General features: G+C 39.4%; 1 protein-coding gene across 5 annotated transcripts in view; it reads left to right on the top strand.

Annotated features, from left to right (window-relative positions):
* Positions 1-21,420, top strand: part of LOC115792906 (neurexin-1a) — a 255,778-nt gene extending 234,358 nt beyond the window's left edge. For 4 of the 5 annotated variants that reach the window (XM_030747529.1, XM_030747530.1, XM_030747532.1 and 1 more), the window contains 2 exons: positions 5,700-5,787; positions 19,332-21,420. In XM_030747529.1, the coding sequence (XP_030603389.1) occupies positions 5,700-5,787; positions 19,332-19,636 (393 nt within the window). In that variant the 3' untranslated portion in view covers positions 19,637-21,420. The remainder of the gene's footprint in view (positions 1-5,699; positions 5,788-19,331) is intronic. The other variant, XM_030747531.1, reaches the window with a different exon arrangement.
* Positions 21,421-22,523: the final 1,103 nt, after the last annotated feature.

A 22,523-nucleotide genomic window follows, 5' to 3' on the forward strand; every position in this document is an offset into this window, starting at 1 on the left:
CTCACTAATGATGTGTTGCTGCAAGACTGAAGCTTAGAACAACAAACTCCTCCCAATTAGTCTGTGCACACAGCAACTCTGGTCAGCTATGGACCCTAACAGGCCATTGTCAGAGTAAAGCATGTCAGTGTGAGCACGAGAAATAATTGTACATTGTTGTGAGCAGGACCATACACAGAGCACTGATTTCAGATTCTTTTGTATACACTTAAGTGATGATGATCAACCCAGTTTTTTTGGGTCCAAGTGTCTACTGCTTTTTGTCTTTTTAACATGGTGTAATCCTTTCTGTCTCTATTTAACAGAACCCCCCCCCCCCCCCCCCCCCCCCCCCCCCCCTCCTCCCTCCCCACGCAGCAGCATATTAATGACTAACCTCAGATGTTCTTTTTGGCTATGATTTGGTCAGTTTTGGGCATCTTCTTCCTGCCATATGATGCCGTTTGTCTCATGGGGGACCCTGAACATGAATATTTATTGAGAACAGTTTAATGCTCATCTTACATCTTCCTTTCTCTATTGTGTTTATATTGGTTTAACTACAGTATAGCTCTGCTTGATTATACAGTATGTCAACTAGGCCAACTTCACTAACCCTCCAAACGTGTATTTAGTTTTCCAGCTTTGTTTACATCCAAACTTACAGCAGAACTGTACGTTTCATTTAGAACACCATCCCTGGAAAGATGGCTAATTTTCAGCTAGTTAATATGAATCCTGTTTTTTTATGGATGACTCTACCTTAAATTTTATTATAACACCTGGGAGAAGAGCCACACTGATCATTTTATTGGAGCTGAAATAATTTGGGTCATTTTTAATTTAATTCTTTGCAGTTCTACAGATTTTGATTTTAGGAACTGAAGTAGCACTAAGTATGAACTATAGAGCTAAGTATGAGCAACTTTGCAGCAATCAAAATAATAATTATTATTATTATTATAATAATCTGATAATTATTCCGTGTGTAGCTGTCCTAACTGTATGTAAGTCACAAAGAGTGAGAAAATCTATGTATTTATAAAGCAAGGGATAACATCAAATGTCAGCAGCTCCCAATAATGCTTATAAAAACTCTTTTTGACATATTCTAAACAGCTGGCGTGCTTTGCAAATCTCCCCAAGTGGGACTCCTTTAGGGAGTTTTCCTACTGAGATGTCACTGGAAATCCTCCACAGGTTCCTTAAGGGGGATGGAACAAAGTGTGTCAGCCCTCAGTAACTCCCCTTTTTAACAGCTTGGGACCACAAACAGTTGCCTGGTATATATGTTACAAGCTGCTAGTATGACTGAAAATATAAAGATAAAATGGATTGTCCCGTTGCCCATACTCAACACCACCACCAAGTTTCATTTAAAAATAGTCAGGCAGTCTTTCTGTATTATGACTAAGTGAAGGTTAAAAAAAAAAGAGAGAAATTTATGTTTTATGATACTAATACTTTGTTGGGATAAAAGACTGGATTACAATTAAGTGTCCTTACAAAGAAGTGTGATAAAAACTAGAAGAAGTATTGTCGGGTAGAGAGAATTTCACACAATCCACCTCTGCTGTCAGTGGTTTCTTTCTCGTATGGTCTTATCTGAAAATAGTGACAGCCCATGGGAACTGTTATTCAGTAGGTTGCTTGCATCTAATGGATTGCATGCAATATGAGCATGAAGGAACAGATGTAGGCGAAGATAAGTTTTGAGGGTAAATCTGCAGGTTTCTGTGCAGTTTAACAAACAGCGAAGCTTTTGTGTGCAATGAGCACGTGTAGCGAAGCAATTTTTCTCTGTGATATTTCAATCAAGATAAAATTTTCTGGCTGATAATACCACAGCATTTCTTTTTTTCTTTTTTTTGGCACTCTGAAAAAAAAGTATTTGGATTAACACCAGATCTTAATGAGCAACAGATTATGGACACTGAGTAAAAAAAATATCAGTTTTATTATTGTCACTGATTATACAAAAGCAAAAGGCAGTGAGAAAGATTAACAAAATAAGCGCTTACACTGGAAAAGAGAAGTTACTAGGAAAAATACTGAAAAAAACAGAAAGGCAACGGAAAACAGCAAGCATCCTCAGTGGAATACATTACCAGGACAGCGGAGGCATGCTTTGGATAAACCCTTCAGATGCCTTCAGTGTCCTCCTGACTTTCAGCTTGTCTCCAAAGAGACATGTTGTGTGCCAGAGAGCATTCATCAAATTAGACCAGAAAGAAAACAATGTGAAAACCCGCAGCTCTCCCTTGAGATGTGCCGACAGGTTATCACAGAGAAGGTGTCTCTTGCTCTCCAGCACTGGGGCAGCAGCACACAGCAGCCTCCCTGAAGAGCAGCTCCCCACCCCCACCCAATCCCTCCTTCTCTCTGCACAACCCAGGATTAAGAAGGAGACAACAGGAATTCTATGGAGATGTGTACAAATATAGAAAAGCCCCGTATAGTAGTTTTTAGAGATTGGGATTATAAGCCACAGTGAAGCTGAAGGAACAGAAAAAAGTTAAGTCTTTGCATGGTTGTAAATAACTAGGTGTCCTGCAGAATGAGACTGCTGACTAAGCTCTAGAAAGCACATGCAGAGCGCAGCTTGGCCTGGACATCTCATTAAGGTGGACCATTATCAATCCTCAAAGATCGAAAACCGGCATGACACTGCTAAAGAAGGCACCAACGTACCTTTGGCTGAGTCAGTCTGGAATTTCCTGGTCCACATCCTCTTTGATGGTTCAATCAGTGCATGTGCCAAGGTCAGTCGATAGCTTTACTTCTCTGAAAGCTTTAGTAAGATGTATTTGTATATAAAACTCCCAGCTAAGGCAGTAGAAATGGCACCGCACTTACAAACTATCAGCATTTTCATACACTTGGTATGAACACTACAGGCAGGTTTCTCTTGACAGTGTTTCTTTTTCTTCCACTTTTTGTGTTTTTCTTAGTCCCAACTGTCTCCCCAGGTTTTCTTAGTGCATCTCATGGAAGTGTGCTCTCTGCTGCTCTGAGCAGAGGCAGATAAATGAGCTGTGCTGTAGGTTCACCGTGGCTTCAGCACTTTACCGCTAGATTAATGATGCTTTGCGAGCCCCGAGCCTTTGCTTTTAGCATTTTAGAAGTACCTTCATAAAATGAACTACAGGCACATCTTGTATATACGCTTATCTATTGGGGCATCTTTCCTGTGGGTATGATGCTGTTTGCATCAGTAAACCTGACACTCCAGAGCTAATGAGCCCCTTCCCAAAGCCCACAGTGTTTCTAGAAAACTTCAGAAAAAGATGCCATTTAGAGGAGGAAACCCACATTAATTTTATTTTTAACTCGAAATCCAAAATTATCGCAGGGATACCCATAGCCAGGTAGATATCCATCGGAGCATCTACCTTAAAAAAAAAAAAAATCTAACATTTTAGTTTTTTTTTTTTCTCAGCTTCTCAGCAAGGCTACCTGTCAGTTTTCATCACAGTGGCTAAATTGCACGTAAGCCCCTCACATGGCCCGCATTGAATTGTCACGGGTGAAAAAGAAGGCAAGCGTTGGTGGAGGACACCATAAATTGGTTATTGGTTAAATGTTATTGGATTTCAACCAGGTCATGACCACATCAGAATGTTGACCTACACACTAATCCTGGATGGCAGACTGATGCCCAGTAACATGTGAATTTATTCTAGTTTTGATTCAGAGGCATATGTCAGATCTACCGTACACAAGATTAATTTGAGAAAAAAAAAAAATGGACACAGCTCATACATCGTCCAGGCTGTCCTTGTTATTTTCAAGTCTAGGTGCGCCCAAAATTTACAAACAAAGCACAAGAAGCCATGTCATATAAAAAAAAAAAAAAAAAAACAGATTTAATAAATATGAGATTCTTTTGTGAGGAAACTGTAAATGACCTTGCATTTTAATGGATTTCACTGTGATGATGTAGTTTAAACCCCCTTTATATAGCCTTCTAGCCTGAATGAGGAGACAGAGATGTATAAATATGAACGGGCACACACCTCCGCTTAGGTTATCCTATGGGGAGTTAACCTACATCTAGTACACCCACATTACATTGCTTCCTCCTCCCTGGTTTCAAATAAACCTAAAGGACAGAGGGAAAGGAGAAAAGGATGTGAACAGTGAAGAAAGAGAGAGAAAGAGAATGGTAAGGTGGGAAGAGAGGCAGTATTGATTCGTTGATTCCCGTACCTCTGCCAGTGAGTGCAGAGTGTCAAGATCTCCCGCCAGGAAAAACAAATCACAAGGCTGAAGTGATGGATGTGGCACTCCAGGATCCGGCGGTTTTGCCATCTGGATGGCCGACACTGTATATCAGCCTCATGCGCAGCAAATTAAATTTACATTTGGACGGTTTCCCCGGGCCTTACCCAGCACAGATGCACCAAAAACAGCCCGCCGCCACAACTCCCTTAATGGGTTTGATCTATCATTTCCGGGTCTATTATGTAAAGATGATGTTGGTCCATGTTCAGAATGTCAAAATGATGTTACAGTCACAATAGAATCCCATTATGTACAGCCAAATGGATGTTAAGCAAAATGACATCACCTTTAATTTCCTTAAGATGAGTCAATACTAATCCAACTTGCTGAAATATTTTGATGCACATTAGAACATCAGTGAAATAAGAGAGAAAATTCGATAAAAGCCTAGGTCCATCTCCGTTTTTAGGATCTGATGCAAACTTCGCCCATTTTTCTAGTTTGTCTAGTTTGTCACTATCACACGTGCATACCCCAGAGTACGAACAAAGGGAGTATCATCAAAAAATGCATTTAAAGGCTTAAAATTATTTGTGCAAAACGAATAAGTAGAGATATAATGCCACATATATAAGAGGAGGTTATTCTGCTTAGCGGCACACCAAAAAAAAAAAAAAAAAAAATCTAACCTGGCCCTGAAGAGGCTGCCATGCCTAAATGAAATGACCTTTAACGCAGAGCTGATCAAATGGCCTGAAGCAAGACTATAAAAGAACATTGCAGTATAATGTTTTACAGTGTACTTTTTTCTGGTCTTTTGTTTGCCCTTTCCCATTTTCCAAGATGGTAAAATGTATCGTGTTTGGCAGGTGAGGAAGTACACTGAAAGCAGTCTGAAATGGATTGGATATAAGAGTCGATGTGGCAGCAGATGCCATGGTTTTGGTTTATTTTGGATCCTTTTTTCTTTTTTTTTTTTGTAAAAGAGATACTGAATTGCTTTGAAAAAAAAAAAAGAAGAAGAAAATATTGATTTAAGCCTCTGTTGATATGGCCTTTGTTTTCCTGTGTCCTTTTTTTTTTTTTTTTAAGCTTTCATAGCTGGTTGTCCTCTAAATGTCAGAGGTGTTTTGTGATGGCTCCTAACAATCGCTTGAAGGGCTATGCAAAGCTACACAATAAAAGGCAAATTGAGCATGAGAGTTGACAATTGTGCTGTGAACTTCAGCCCCCACTGTTCCCCAATAATCAGATCTCATTTCTGTAAAGATAGTGTTTCCTGGAAAGCAGCGTAGCAGCTGCTACAGCGCCAGGGAGCTCGCGACTGCGTTGACAGATGATTTCAGCAGTCCAAATCTTAACTGCCTGGCTCTCTTTAACCTAACTCTATGGGAACACCCGAATTGGTAGTTTTGAGTGGGAGTCATCTTAGCCCGTAGATGCAGCTAAGTATTTCATGCCCTCACCACTCCTCTGTGTTCCTCTCTTTTTTTCAGACAACTGATGAAGTGCCGGTGGCATCAGCCGAGTGTCCAAGCGATGATGAGGACATTGATCCCTGTGAGCCGAGCTCAGGTGGGTTAGGTTAGTCATCTCTTTTTTTTATTCTACTTCTCTCTGGGTGTGTCAGTGTGTCTTTGTGTGTAATAGTCCACCCCCACTAGGGCACTGGAGGCTAACACACAGTGTTTAAATGAGCAGATTGGAGTTTAGTTAAAGCTTAAACACTTCTCAGAGGCAGAGTTCTTTTTCTGGGTACCGCTGACTGCATGATGCAGCAAGCTGCAGGCTATCTATTGGGTCAGGCAGCTTCCTTTCTATACATTTTTTTTAAGTAGTTCTTACATTTCAGTTTGTTAAAATTTAAATTATAAATGCAGTAAAATTGCTTTTTTTTTTTATTCATACCAATTAATGTTTCAAAGGTTTTCAAAGTATTTTAATGTAACTAGCTTATTTGAATAGATTCAGGGTATAGGTATATTTACTGTCTGACCTTGGACCATCTGCTAGTCTAACTTTATGCCTTCAATAGTGAGTTAGGACTCGTACCACATTTCCATTTGTTTGTTACAGTCAATAGATTTAGTCTGAACAAATAAAGGATGATCCACCGCCAGTGCTTCAAAACTCTCACAAAATGAACTTGTTTAATTCATACAAAAGCTGAAGTTTTTTCTGTTGTTGTTTTTTTGTGTGTGTGTGTGTGTGTGTGTGTGTGTGTGTGTGTGTGTGTGTGTGTGTGTGTGTGTGTGTGTGTGTGTGTGTGTGTGTGTGTGTGTGTGTTTTTTTTTTGTTTTGTTGTTTGCTTGTTTTGCTTCACTCTGTTTTATTAATTCATTCATAAAACTGATAATTGTTGCTCCCTGGCTTCCATCCATCAACATTAACCCACATAATATTGGTATATGTTCAGAACTTCATGCATAACTAAAACTCTGCATTGTTTTAAGTGCTTTGTATGTTTCAAACCAGCTGCTATTACCGTGTTTTAATTTCTTCATCAGCTCAAGGCATTTGTTGAATGACAGAAAAAAACCCCACAGTTGTGATTATCACATCTGCAGGCTCCAGCACGTGAAATCAAAGAGGGTAAACCCAGACAGGTTGTGAAGGCTGATTTTTACAGGTGCACGAAGGGTCCCCACTGTTGTTAATTAAATTCTGCAGTGGGCAGTGGGAGTTCTTCCGGTTGTTTCTCATGCAGTACTGTTCACAATCGCTGCATGTAACCACCCTTGGAGTTTATGATTGAGGCACATATCAGGTGTTTCTCTTCATAAAATAAACAAACATATTTTGGTTTGGGGTTTTCACAGTGTGTTCAAGAGTCCCAGTAAATGTAAAATAAAAAAAATGAAAGTGCCACTTATTGTTCTTCTTAAAATTGAAAATACTCCTTTTAAGCTTTACTTGGACAAATGCTATAAATCTTGTTTGTTTCCTGCAATGCTAGCTAACTTTTAATCTCTTACCTTGCCACACATGGAGGGCAGTTAAGCCTAACCTTTTGAATGGAAGGATTTTCAAATGCATTCAGAAGTGATGAGAAGCACAGAGAACAATTAAGTCCAAACCCAAGGCCCCGCGCTCCGTCTAAATGTGCTATCGATCAGAATGTGGTCATAAAACGTCCACTAAATTAATGTGTGCCCCACAGCAAAGACTATCAGCTTTCTAGTCTGTCCCTCTTCCTGTTCCTTTGGTTTTCTACTAGCAAGATTAGCTCTTACCTCACTTTCTCTTTCCATATATTAGAGTGATATTCCGATTAGGCAGCGTCACAGCGGGTCCTTCCAGTGTACAGTGTATCTGCTACTTCTGGAAAATACACAGGAGATTGAGCTGTGTACTGAATCACACTTGCATTATGATATTCTGTGACAAGGGCATCTGCCAAAACATCAATTGCTGTGTGATGCGTAGGGACACACCCTCCCAGTGCAGAGTATCCCTCTTCTTCTGTGATCACTGAAGGGGATTTGACACCAGAGCTACGGGCTCCCAGGGTGGCAGCTGTCTAACACCGTATCCTGATTAATATCTACATTCAGAACAATTCACACGCTCTGCCAAGCACATGCCACATCTCCGACAGGGCTGCTGTGCATGAAGAACTGGATACACTGTTGCTGATAAAGTGCTACTTACTCATATTACTGTTCATCTAGCTCCTTTTAATGATGCCAATAATATATCATTTTTCATGCAACACCTTGACAGCCTCTTCTGTCTGGCATCTCGAAAGGAGTGGCCAGATGCACACACTTGATATCTCGCTCTTCACAGCCAATGTATGTGCACAGTGGGATAATGCTGGTACACAAGTGATACAGAGAGGCGAGCTTTGAAAATCACTATTATGCGAGCTATCTGTGGTCCAAGGTCAGCTCTAGATCGTTCTCAATCTTACTGGAGTTGTGTCCCACAGCAGTCTCTATCAGCTGTTGAATGACATGAATCAGGTAAACTTACTTATTGCCAAGCTTTATTACTCTTACTTCCGGAAACCATGGAAAGCCATCGCTACCAGCAGAGCTTATCGCCCAGCAGGACTCAGATTAGATCATACTGCACCAAATTGAATCCTCCCCCCTGCTTCTTCAAGCCACAGAGGAATACACAAGCCCATGATGCTGCAGCTCATCTGATCGGTAATAGGAGGATGCTTTGGGACCATGCTTGTGCTGGGTAGCCAGTCTCATACAGCTTAATAGCAACATAATGCATTTGTCTGTATGTTATTTTGTCTTCTTAGACAGAAAAGTAACAAAAGATGTACTAGATGTACTAAATTCAAACCTCTTATATATAAATATTGTGCAAATTATGACATTTTGCAAGAAAATCATTTAAATACTGGCATGAAGTGTCCTAATCATTTAGAGAAATAATAGATTGATTGATTGATTTTGTGAAACTATTCTGGTGAACGGTGTAGATCAAAGCTGCCACTGATTATTCTGTGCCAAGTTTTCATGGTGAATGTTAATGGAAGAGGATGTTGCTGGGCTGCATAAAGTCAGATGAAATGGATGTCTGTTATCTACCTGCTCCAGTTCATTGGCACCATGCAGACTGTTGATGGAGGGTAGCTGCTGCAGACTGACCCATATCTGAGGCTGCATGATTACACACTGGAGCTGTCTTTGTTCCTCATCTTATTTTTCCTCCTCTGAGATAGCACTCCATGTTTAAAATTAGTAAGTGCTTAAAATTAGCAAAATTCTTGTTATTAGATTTGATCAGGCTGTATACATGTTTTACTCATGACGTCTTTTGGTTGAAAGCAATTACAACACCATTTCCAAAAAAACTATCACCTCGCAAGTCTATGTGGAAGTAATTTCTCTGTAAATAGAGGTAAATGCTAACGATGAGTCCTGCCTGTTTTTCATTCCTCTACTCTGTGACTGGAGATTGAGTGGGTACAGTCTATCACTACCTGAGATACTGACTAACAACACTGATGACCACTGTGAGATCCTTTTTATTCAAGCAGTTTATTTTATAACCCAATTCCAAATAGGGCTGTGTAAAATGTTAATAAAAACAGAATGCAATGATTTGCAAATCTCATAATCCCATATTTTATTCACAATAGAACACAGAAAACATGTCAAATGTTTAACCTGAAACATTTTACTAGTCCATGAAAAATATTAGCCTATTTTGAATAGGCATCTCAAACAAGTGGGGACAGGGGCAACAAAAGGCTGAAAAAGTAAGTGGTACTAAAAGGAAACAGCTGGAGGAACATTTTGCAACTAATTAGGTTAATTGGCATTAGGTCAGTAACATGACTGGGTATAAAAAGAGCATCTTAGAGAGGCAGAGTTTCTTAGAAGTAAAGATGGACAGATGTTCCCCAATTTATGCAAAAACAAACTGCACAAATTGGGAAACAATTTCAGAATATTGTTCCTCAATGTGAAATTGCAAAGACTTTGGATATCTCATCATTGTGCAGTACATAATATCTTCAAAAGTTTCAGAGAATCCAGGGAAATCTCTGTGTGCCAACGACAAGGCCGAAAATCAATATTGGATACCTGTGATCTTCAAGTGGCAATGCATTTAAAAACGCATGATGCTGTCATGCAAATCACTGCACGGGCTCAGGAACACTTCCAGAAATCATTGTTCGCCATTGTTTGACAGTTCATCATGCTATCCACAAATGCAGGTTAAATCTCTGTCATACAAAAAAGGAGTCATATGGGAACATGATCCAGAAATCCTGCCGTCTTCCCTTTGCCAAAGCTCATTTGAAATGGACTGAGGCAAAGTGGAAAAGTGCTCTTTGGTCAGATGAATTGACATTTGAAATACTTTTGGGAAAACAGGGACAGGGACCATCTGGCCTGTTGTCAACACTCAGTTCAAAAGCCCGCAGGGTATGGGATGCATCAGTGCCTATGGAATTAGCAACTTGCACATCTGGAAAGGCTCCATCAGTGCTGAAAGTTATATACAGCAGCATATGCTCCCACCCGGACCACGTCTTTTTTGAAGGTAGGCCTTGCATATTTCAGCAAGCTGATGCCAGACCACAATACTGCATCTGTTACAGCAGCAGAGTTTTATACTCAAAGACTCTGCTGCTGCTGACGCGGCCTGCAGAACTTTCAGTAGTTGAAAACATGAAAATGCGGCAAAGAAGACCCAGGACTGTTGAGCAACTAGAATCTCATATCACACATTTTTCTTAAAATGGTACTTTCAAAGCATTGCTTTCCACTCTGAACTTCTCTAAGCTAACTGGCTGCAAAATGTAGCTTCATACTTTGGGAAGCAAGTTTATTGTTACAGAAAATAACATTACATATTAAGCTACAACTGGCATTTTTTTCTATGCCACAGTAATCATGTGACCCATAATATCTAACTATTCCTTAATGGCCCATTGAAATCAATAACAACTGTGAAAGTGATTCCCTTAATTATTACTTGAGAACAAAGCCCACTGTACCTCATGATGAATAAATGATGGAGGAAAACATAAGGAAGTTTCTCTTGCACCTGACAGAATACACAATGTTTCCTCTGAAGTTAGGATTCTCTGATCCCCGACTTCTAATGTTTTTTTTTTTCTTTTTGCAGAGTGCACCAAAGTAGAAGGATATATCTAAACATGCGAGCACTGGATGCCTCAGCTGGATGTTTATCTTTTATATGTGTGCACCTTTATTTTTCTACCAGTATACCATCATTAATTATGCAACACACAATTATAGGAAATATGATTTGTATGAAAGAGAAAAGCTCCCCAACAAAGTCTAGGTTCATACCAGCAGCCTCAGTGAGAGCTGTGGCATGTGCAGACTTTTACATTTCACACATGATCTTTCAGTGCCTTTATTATCAGCTATGAATAGCCTTTCACTGCAGATTGCCCATAGGCAGGTTAAGGTTAATCATCTCTAGTTTCCTCTTCTCTCTGTGTGCGCTCATCTTGTTTTTTTTAGTTTTTTTTTTTTTTTTTTTATCCTCAAGCATTCTGCAGTGACATTAGCGACTGCTAATGTGTTTGACATTTGTTTTAATAGATTTAATTTATGGCTGGGGAAACAATACATAGAGTAAACCAATAAATCAAACGTTAAATGAATGCTCTCTTTAACCCCCATGGCAATGACTGGAATGCGCCGAGACAGGAGGAAAAAAAAAAAATAGAGTAAATTATTGTTTTAAAACTAGCTGTGAGATTAATGAAACATTAAGAGCACTGTGCTGGCTTAAGAGGTCACTGCCCACATTTAATAGGTTATTCAATCATACCCAGCTGGAACTCTGTGTGTGTTCATTTCTTCCTTTTGCTGAATATAGTGTCATGCACCTTGCATGCCAACACACTGCCACTGGGAGAGATGATTTAACTAATGAAAAAAAAGCACTTTTGAAACTGGAGGTCTATTGAACGTGATCATAGCTCGCAGCCATCAGCAGCACCGGTGACCTTCAAGCATCACGTATGCTCTTTAGCCAACGTGTTGCTGTTATTTTTCCTATACTCTGATAGTTTATGCAGACAGTCTTATGGAATTTTGCCATTTTTGTTTTCCTGCACTCTTTCACTGCGGATTATGCCATTCAAGTCTTCTTTCTACATCCCATTTTAAATGAAGTGTGTTCTGAGAGAAAACAGGATTTCACACTTACTGTCAGTCTTTCTCTTTACTGATCCCACCGTATTTATATTTTCAATTACTTTTATGTTTTTTTTTACCACACATCTTTCTGGTGCGCTGACATTGATGATAACACAATGTGTCTGTTTATAAGTCTAAGTAGGGCATGAAAGGCTTTGCTTAACCAAGAAACGAAAAGTTGCCCAGTTAAAGGTCAGCTATGGAAACAGTAAAAGCAACTAAGAGATTGGAAATATTAACCAAAGGTTCGACACTCTCTAATCAGTAAAATGCGTCTGAAAATGATCTGATCTTTACATGCACTTTATATTTTTGTTGACTTGTCCATCTTGCAACATTATGATTTGATATACTTTTACTTTCTGTGAGCTAAAAACTAATATAGAATATGTATATAATTGTGGTCATTATGTTGTTGTGAGGATGTGAAATGGTCTCCAGTAAGTATTTTCTCCCCTTCATGAGTTGTTCATTTTTGTATATTTGTCACAGGCAGATGTTTCAGATCTTCAGATAAAATGTAATATTAAACAAAGATAACCAGAATAAATACAAAATGCAGTTTTTAAAAGCACACTACCAGCTTGTTGGACTGTTGGTATGATGCTCTTCCTCTTTTTATGTAATGCTGTGTTAGTTTTACAGCAGATGCAAAGGAACTCAAAACTTCCAAAAAGTTCAAGATGAACCTTTGTCCTCTTTTTGTTCAGCTGTGGATTTTAGCTTTGAACTCTTCCATGGATGCTATTTCTGCCCAGTCTCTGTCTTATTGTTGAATCATGAACTCTGACCTTAAATGAGGCAAGTGAGGCCTGCAGTTCTTCAGATGTTGCTCTGGATTCTTTTGTGACCACCTGGATGAGTCTTTGATGTGCTCTTGTAGTAATTTTCTTAGATAATTTTGGTACTGTAGGTAGGTAAACCTTCCCAGGTGAACAGGTGAAACTATTCCAAGTTTTCTCCATGTGTGGATAATGGCTCTCACTGTGGTTCACTGCAATCCCAAAGCCTTAGAAATGGCTTTCCTTTCCAGATTGATAGATGTCAGTGACTTTGTTTCTCATCTGTTCTTGGCTTCCTTTAGATTGTGACATGATGTGTTTCCTTTTGGGGTCTTTTGGCCTTCTTCACTTTGTCAGAAAGGTTCTGTTTAAGGGATTTTTTTGATTCAACAAGTGTGGCAGTGATGATTTTTTTTTAAATTATTTCATATGGGAAGGTATAATAAATAAAAATGAGTCTTTTTTTGTATGCACAGTTGGGGTAGCAGCTTGTGTCAAAATATCTAAAACTTGTATTACTAAAATTTGAGTATTACTGTATTATCTTCTTACAAAACAAAAATATACACACAATGATACCTAGCTATAGGGCCATACTCTATAAGTGTAGACCCCAAGACCTCATAACCTGACACTATAGAAATCTAATCAAGAGATGAACTCCAGACTTGTGACATTCACAAGCTGAGTAAGCTTAGTCGTCTTCTTTCATCTTGCCTTTTTTAGTGGAACCCCTTTTGGCAAAGGCTTAAACTGCATCATACCTTTTAGTGGGCTACATCAAACACCTTTTTAATAATTCTCACTTCATTTCATGCTCACTCAGCTCTCAGTTCATCATCCACCATCAGCATGAGCAGAGCCACTTCAGACTCATATATGCAAGCTGTCATGAGGCATACTGCCAGCATGTCACAAGTACAGGGTGGCTTGCATCACTTCTTGAGGACACTCAGATAATTAAAGAGGCAAGAGGGATTTAATAAATGTTTTGGCTCTGCTGCAGTTGATACAGTGACCTGTCTGCAAAATGATCCCCGACTATATGACAACTCTGACAGCTTATGATTACAGCTGGATATGTGAAGTAAGAAGATGGTATAACACTAATCTGGCTGAATAACAGCAGTGTGTCACTGAGCATGCCAACAGCTGTAAGCCTGGTTGATCTGAAGGCAACCTAGAGCCACACCTCCTTAAGCCCTCAAAGATGCATCATGCGCTGCTCGTGTCATCAGCTGTTGCAGTTTGCGGATGGCCAAGTTTCTCCTTTCTCTGGTTTCTTAATAAAAAATAACTTCTAATTCTTTGATTCTGTTGTAACTGATGCATTAACACAGCCTTATCAGTGTGCATCGATTTAGAAAAAAGCTTTATCTTTGTCTACCCTACACAACCCGTTGAAGCCATTAGCAACAAAAGTTAATGAAAGGTCAAGCCCCGCCTGTCTGTTCAATATATTCTGAGTAATCTTGGTTGCTCCATTACCTCTCAACAATTCTCACCTGAAGCAAACCCACCCCCTGCTATGCTTTTCCATCATCTATGGCCTCCCTCAACCTGCCCTGTTGCAAATTACCAAACAAATGAACCCTTTCACTGGAGACAAATGAGGAAAAATAGTCTTTGAAGAGGACCATTTATTCAAATCCCACCTGACAGTGCAGAATCTCTGATCCCATTTCTCTCCTTGAGAGCATGTGGCACAAAGAAGTCAGGCGAATAGAAGGGGAATCGCATCAGCTTTTAAATGACATGTTCCTATGTGCCAGTGCTAATATCTTCAAGAGGCAAGCTCATATATCCATACTGAAGAATGCAGGTAGAATTAAGAGGAGAGATGCTATCAGATAAAGCCTGCAGAAAGAAAAGCATCAAAGCTAAACCGTTCTCGGCACTGTTTATTAACACCGTATGCCAAAGTAAGTAAGCCAGGCTGTTTCTTTTTGTTCCACTAACATTCATGTATCAAGGTCATATATAAAATCATCTTTGCTTCAGTTCATTTTTTTCTCTTTTTTCTTTTTTTTTTTTTTCATCTCCTCTTGAGAAATCTCTGGTGAAAGCAAATGATTTGTGACTAAATAACTAGACCATTAACTGTTGTCCTTGTAAATAAAACCGCAAAGACTTTATGATGGTCTGGATATGAGAGTGTACTATAAGTCTTGCACTGGGATGAGATGGAGAGAAGAGAGTTATTCTGGCAGCTTTTACGCAACTGCAATCCTTCAAAAGTTAACCCCCCTGAGTTTACCTCCATCGCTTCACAAGTACACCCCTGCAATGCTGCCATGAAGCTAGACACACTTTAAGGTCATTTTCCCCATGTCTAATTTTACCCTTGGGTACGCTCGAGTAGAGCTCATAAGAGCAGCCATCATTTTAAACACTTGTTTCAGGCGCTATTTCTTTCTCAGTTTATGTGCCTTCATTCTGAGATGATGGAGTGCTAATGAACAGACAGGCAGATGCATTTTGACTGAGGTCTTTCTGAGGCTTTCTCAAAGGCCTTGTGTCTGGGACATTACTTTATCTGAACTCAACTTGAGTTCAGCCATAGCTGGGCGGCGGCACAGCCAGGCACATGGGTAACAAATGAGCTGCATCATCGTGTTAAGGGTAATCTAGTGGACTGTGTAAGATCCCATCAGGTGGGTGTTTGATAGACAGTGCTGAGACTAAAGGTGAAATAAAGAGCTATTGTAAATGCTAATAACTTTATATAAACCATGGTTGCATCAGTACTGTACTAAATTTAGTGTTAACCTTTGGCTTAAGGGTCAACTTTCTTCAGCAAAAAAAGTATGGAGCATTAGGAGCTGTAAGAGTGGCTCCAACAGATTCCAGACACAACATTGGAGGTCTCTGTCCAAAAGACTACAGTCCTAGTAGCTCCTAAGATACTGCGTAGAACCCTCAACCTCCCAGACCTGGCAGAGAACCTGAAATTTAGGAACATACACGTACCACAGCCATGGAGACTGGTATTGTTCTTCAAATTATTTTTTTTTATATAAGCAAATTAAAACAGAATTGTGGCTGTTTGTCACTATCCAGATATGAATGCCAACATTTATTGTATTATTTCTTCTCAAAATTTTAATTAAATGCTTTTTTGAGTTAGTTAATTTTAATTGTTGTAGCCCTCCTTAGAAACATTTCCCATATTGTAAAAGTAAATGAGTAGCTCACTTAACCAACTTATTTTCATTTTTTGGTAATGAAAGACAAATTGTGGTCAGTTAATTTTTCCAATGTAAAGTCACTGGTGAGCTCAGCCTGTGGGGAGCCAATCAACAGATTCTGGCAATAGGAAATAACAAAGCCCAGAGCTGGAGGTGTTAGATCACACAAGGAAGAACAGCACACCATGATACTTTTATCACATGGCTCACTCCTGATGTTGCAAGCTGCAGCTGCCTGCCTCCTGAACCCTTCCAACTCTGTCACCTCACTGTATGAGCCGGCCGAGGTCTCATAGAAAACTCTGGAGTACCACATCAAGACCTCTATCCTCCATCAACCTGCTATGTCATCTACACTTTCAACTTTTTTGACCCCGAACAAAGGATAGATAGCACATATGAAAGTAACTCACTGTTAATGCCCGTGCAATGGTTTGCTTGGGACGAGCCGTGTCAACCAGTGGCTTTTGCCCACAAGGCGAGAGCATTCTTCACACCTGTCTGCAAGGATAAGTGGGCTTGTCACAAGCAGAGCTAATCTGTTGCAACGCTCAGTCACACTCAATCCCCCAGTGGTACTCTCTGCTTGTCCTTGAATGTCGGATAGCATTGGAAGCGTACTTGGGCCGCTGATCAGTCTAACAATGCTGGAAAACATGTCAATGAACAGGAGCAGCATCTCCCCCAACTGATAGACAGCTTAGAGAACTTTTGCCCTTTACAGTTTACACTTTTTTTGTGCCCTCTAGTCCAATATCTTCCTAAAATAGACATGCACGATCCAGGTTGATCATGAGCAAATATAACATCATTCAAAGTCATTGTTTGTCTGAAAATTCAACTGTCACTCAAGAGGAGATATGAAAGTAATGAAAAAGTGCTTTATCTCCAAAGCCATCAACAGTGAGTATGGCACGAGAGAGAACAATGATGAGCACGAGCCGGGACATAAGGAGAGCTGTATTATAGCTTGGATAGCATTCAGAAAATGAAGTGGGTTTGCTGATGTGCAATCATTCTCATATTCACAGGAGGATCCCCAACTGTCGGATGATTTCAGTGTTATAAAACAGTGAAACCACTGTGTAACAATACTAATAGCAATAACTGAGATAGAAAGTACTAAGACATACAGTAGATTTAAAATGTAAACCTGCAAAAAAAAAAATTTGCAGAATATTCACCTGTAATAAAAACAAAATTCCCACCAACTGTTGTAATGTTAGGCTTGTACAACAGCACCAATAATAATCCCACGTAGAGCTCCTGCATAGGATTTTAATATTTCTGTCTGTCGTTCTCAAATTTTATTTTTTAATGAGAACAAGAAGTACCCTCTTCGCAAATGCTCACAGAACTTAGTCTATCATAAAACACGGGTGTGATAAGATGAGACAAAGAGATTATGACAACCTTCAACACAGCAAAACTCTGCTATCCTTGTCTTTTCCTTTTGATGTAAAATTGTTGCTCTGTGCTGTAGATTTTCCAGCATAGGAAGAGTTACTTATGCGCAAATATTACTCTGACCGGCCAGGATCAAAGGATTGAAATAATGAAGAGACAGTGCCGTGGTTTATGTTTGAGAGTAACATTTCTTTTTTAAAGTTGGCTTCATATCAAAGCTGATGAGTGTATTTTATTTTAACAACCAAAATACAAAAATAAGTGAAGAAAGTGGGGGAGCGAAGTGGGGCAGTGAAGGGCAGCGCAAGTGTGATGGGTTTCAATATATCCTTTTTTAAAATCTTTTATATTGAAATATTCAAAAACACTCACAGCTACCGAGATAGCTTGTTCACATGAATGTTTAGTGATATTCGGATCAAGATTGTAGTCGCTGTGAATGTGAGCGCTGTTAGCATCTGGACGCAACCTAATATAAGCATCTCTTATATTTCGGCGTATAATTACTTCTCATTAAAACTGCTGGAGAGCATAGTGTCCCTCTTTGAATCATAGTGTGAGCTCTTCATCTAATAGTTACAGTGAAGTGTAAAAATATGAATAAAGGGCCATGAAAATAAATGCATAAAAATCAGCGGGAAGCAAGGAAAAAAGAAATGTGGAGCATAAAAGCTGAATCCTACAAGGAATAAACTGGTCCATATACAGTATTATATCAACATATGTGACTGTGTGTGTTAGAGCATATTCACACCGTCATTTCATAAGTGTTGCAGCTCCAGACCAAGGAGCGGCAGCAAAGTGGAATTTCACAAAGCTTGCTAAAAAAACTGCCCAGTCAACACAGAGGAGCTAATTGAGCCTTTCATCTCAACACATCTATGTCTGCTTCTCTCTTATTGTTAGTTTGTCCACTGTAAATACAAAAGAAAACTTCGCATCTTCAAGATAACTATGATCTAAACCCAGCTGTAAATCCCTCAGATATTTTCTCCCAATCCAGTCTAACCAGCGTGCTTTCATTTCCCAATGTTAGCGTTGAGTGTTTGGATTTCAAAACTGCAACAAAGAGGGCTTAACCAGAAATGATGACTGCTACAAAAACACACAGAGAGATGCGCCAGGAGGACTGAATGATATCAGGGGGCTGACGTGTTTTCAGAATATGCTCGATTGAATAGCACCACCAAAGAAGTGGGGACAGCCTTTGGCAAAAATCTGCTGATTCAACTGAAGAATTGTTTCTTTCTGAAAGCTTTATTTTCAGAGACTGCGATGCAGTCATGCCGCTTGGATAAATACTGAATGTTGGAAGTATGGCTTGTTCATTCATGACATTGCTGTAAAACATGTAATGAGCTGTGAGCTTCTCTACGATTCATTAACACATTAGTCTTCCTGTCAGTATCACTTTTGAATTGAGCAAATCTCTCTCTCTCTCTCCCTCCCCATCCACCCATCACTTTTCTTAACCACGTATCCAGCTGTTGTCACAGGGGAACAGGACATGCCTCAAGTTATCATAGCTTCAAAAATATTCCAAAAATCCCAATATCCTATTCAGGTTTCTCCCTGATAGACGATTAGAAAGGTGAAGTGCGACATTTAGCGAAGTCTAAGTTCTTCTTCAGGGTGCTGCAGGACTAGCTGGGTTGCATTTCATTTTAACGTTTCTGGTAATTGTGTGACTGTCAGAGCATGTAAAATGTAGTCTTTAAAATATGCGTGGGGTATTTGTGTCATACTTAACAGTCAGAGTCATTTTAGAAGTCTTTTGGCCATCACAATGGGATATTAAATGCTTAAAGTGTCAGAATCTGCTGCAGAAAGACCTTCACTTGGACCCCTTATCTTTACCATTATATGCCATTTCTTTCTGTGGTGTTCTGTTCATTGTCTGACTGATGGGAAAGCCATTCAAGTCAGCATGTACTTTGAACACTGGCAGTCTTGATGTCTATTAAACTAGAATATTCATTTGTGCATGCAGCTAGAAAAATGCATCTGTTCATTCATTACACTAATCTGGTAATGATTGTAAAACAGTGAGCTTCATGCATTTGTAGTAATCTTTTTTTTTTTTCCTGTCTCCCCTGCAGCCAATCCCACTGGTGCTGGACCAAACCGTTACCCAGACACGTCGGAGGTCTTCCGGGAGTCCGGCAGCACTACGGGAATGGTGGTTGGCATTGTAGCAGCAGCGGCGCTGTGTATTCTCATCCTGCTTTATGCTATGTATAAATACCGGAATAGGGACGAAGGCTCTTACCATGTAGACGAGAGTCGCAACTACATCAGCAACTCGGCACAATCCAACGGAACCGTTGTCAAAGAGAAACAGGTCAACACAGCGAAAACCTCGAGCAAGAACAAGAAGAACAAGGACAAGGAGTACTATGTGTGATTGTCAAACCTTTGGTCTTTGTCAGACCAGCTTACACATTTATCAAAAAGACAAATCAGGACATCAACTTATGTACAGTATAATAACAAAGACAAAGATTTAGTCATTTTTTCCCCATAAGACAATGCTCTAAAAAGTTTAAAAAGAAAAACAAAAAAAACATGGTAAATGAAAAAAACAAACTTTCTTCGGACTCGAATACTGGACAGAAAATACTGAGCTGAAAAGACTGATGGAAAAATGGGTCTGCCAACAGTTAAAAATGAACTAAATACATATCTAACATGTCAGCCAAACACCATTAACCCATCTGTGACTTGTTCCTTGGCCAGGATAATGTGATCTAACTCCCTTGTTTCTGGAGGAGCACAGATGCACTTTGCAAATGGAGTGACAGCATAACAGACTTAACATTTCCATTTACATCGCCTGTGTTTGTGTTGCTGGGACTTTTTCTAGGTAAAATGGCACAATGCATAAATAAATACATACATAAAAATACACCAAACATTTACTGTGGATGAAGAGGAATTAAAAAAAAAAAAAAAATCAGGTGATGCTGAAGCCAGAAAGGAAAATCCTTGATGAGGAATCAGCCAGAGTCCTCACAGAAGAGGCAAGAGATGACCTGCAAAGACTAATACAGGCAGCCCGGGCTGCTGCAGTGCAAAGAACAGAACAGATGGCAGCTTCTCTTGAAAGACTTTGGTTTAAAAGAATATGTCAGTTGTGCCAGTTAAAGAATCTGGAGGCCTTTGTTTTCACGTTGTGTGAACTCAAAGGAGAGACTTTCCTCAGAAGCCTGGGGGATGTCTCGGCGGTGATCATTCAGGAGCCATGCACGCAAAATTATCTTATTACAGTACATATGTTTATATACAATACAATCACATCTATATGTGCTTTCTGGACTGTGACAAAGTGGTGTTTTATAGCCTGTTGTATAGATGATGCAAACTATAACTGCTCCTCAACCGTTTTGGAATAAAACTTTAAAAAAAAAAAAAAAGACAAAAAGAAAACATAAATGTTATTAAGTGTTGCTAGACATAGAAGATTTTATGAGGACATCTGCATTTTTTTTTCAGTTGGATAATAATTTGGTTCTCCCCTGTTTTTACATGTGTTCCTATATAGTTTTTTTTTTTTTTTTTTATACAAATGCCAATCTGGACCAGTAATAGCCTAACCTAAAACCTACACAAGCTGTAGGTGTGCGACAACTTGTGTGGCTCTCTTTTAATGATCCTGGTAGAATCACTGCCTTCCTGCTCAATCCTGACTTACATGAGTGAGAATGAAGACCGAGAATACGAGTGGTGATGGTGATGATGATAACGGCAATGACTAAGACAAAATTAACTTGCTGTGTGTGTTTTTCCAAGTGGTATTATAAGATTGTCCAGTGTGCGCTTGGGCTGACACAAAACCTGAGGAGAATAGCTCAAATAAGTCTCCATTTCAACTGTTCTGTGTTTGTTCTGTCATTCTGTCAGTCAATTCTGCTTTCCAGAGACCTGTACTTGGAATGAGTATGAGGAAAAATGACCATGAACTATAAATGATGATCATAAATTCCCTTTGTTTGCTCCTCTTTTATTTCTTCAAGTGTTTCATGTTCGGTTGTACTTTTTCTTGTAGTTCACATAAAATGAGTCATTAAAAACTAGTTTTGAAAAATCAAATGAATAAAATATTACCTAAGTGAACTTAAACCAGAGTATGGATAAAATGTATCAGAGCAACATGCAGGTATTATGATTTTCATTTTGTTATCAAGCAAGCACCCTTTACATCATTAAAAGAGTACTACACCGATTGGACTCCTATAACATTGTCTGACTCATGACGGGCAGCTGTTTAAAAGTTTTATTCCACATGTCTTCATGTCAAATCCAAGGGGGGGCAACATGACTCACAATGCAGCTCAGGTGTGTTATATTAGGAGCTGCTAATGTAGCGAGATTCAAGCAGAAATGACTCAGTGGCTACTTGATCTGGTAAGCTGACTTCTAAGTATGCACTGATTGTTTTTCAGTTTGACATTTTCAGTATTCAACTCTGAGTTAAGTGCATCTATTGTTATTTATCAGCTACAAAAGCATACATGAGGCAGCCTTGAAAAGTGAACCAATGCAGAAGTGCTAAAAAGTGCAGCTCCTCAAGCAAAATAATCGCCATATATTTCCATTTGAAAATGCACAGCTTTACAGTAGACATGAACATCTTTACAGACTTGTGTTACAGCTGTTTTGGTCTCTGTAGCTCAGTAAATGCACAGGCAAAGGTGGCCGTGGCCACTAGCTGTCTACTATACTTCCCACCTCCCCCACTGACCTGGACCTCTGGTGCCTTTTGAAGAAAATAATGTGACCTGCTGTGTAGTTAAATGTGCTAATAGCCTGTTGAAGAAATCAGCGCTCCAGTTTCAAGAGTGAAATTTTAGTACATAATTTGTTACCAGACTCCTTGTTGAAACTGTTGCCACTTCCATCTTGAAATGCCTCTTACCAATTATTTTGAAGAATTACCTAAATTAACATTAGATGTCAGTGTTCACTGGGGCACGGAACAACTGCATGTGTAGAATCACCAGAAATCTGATTTTAATAAAAAAGAAAAACAGTTACAAAGTTTGCCCACGTTGCACCAAAATAAGGTCTCAGCTCTGTTGGAAAATATTTCGTTTCAGGATTCTTTGAGTGACACATCTTTCTCTTTTAATGTCTCTGATGTTACTTAGTAATAATAGTCTGTGGCAGATATGCAAGTTTTGGGCACATTTGACTTGTCACTTTTTTCTCAGAATTCAGCCGTATGTCTGCAAGGCTCTAAACAGATTTTGCTGTGAAAAATTGGTGAAACTACTCTCGAAGCAAAAGGCTAT

Source organism: Archocentrus centrarchus, chromosome 15 (assembly GCF_007364275.1).
Source record: "Archocentrus centrarchus isolate MPI-CPG fArcCen1 chromosome 15, fArcCen1, whole genome shotgun sequence".
Classification (NCBI taxonomy): domain Eukaryota; kingdom Metazoa; phylum Chordata; class Actinopteri; order Cichliformes; family Cichlidae; genus Archocentrus; species Archocentrus centrarchus.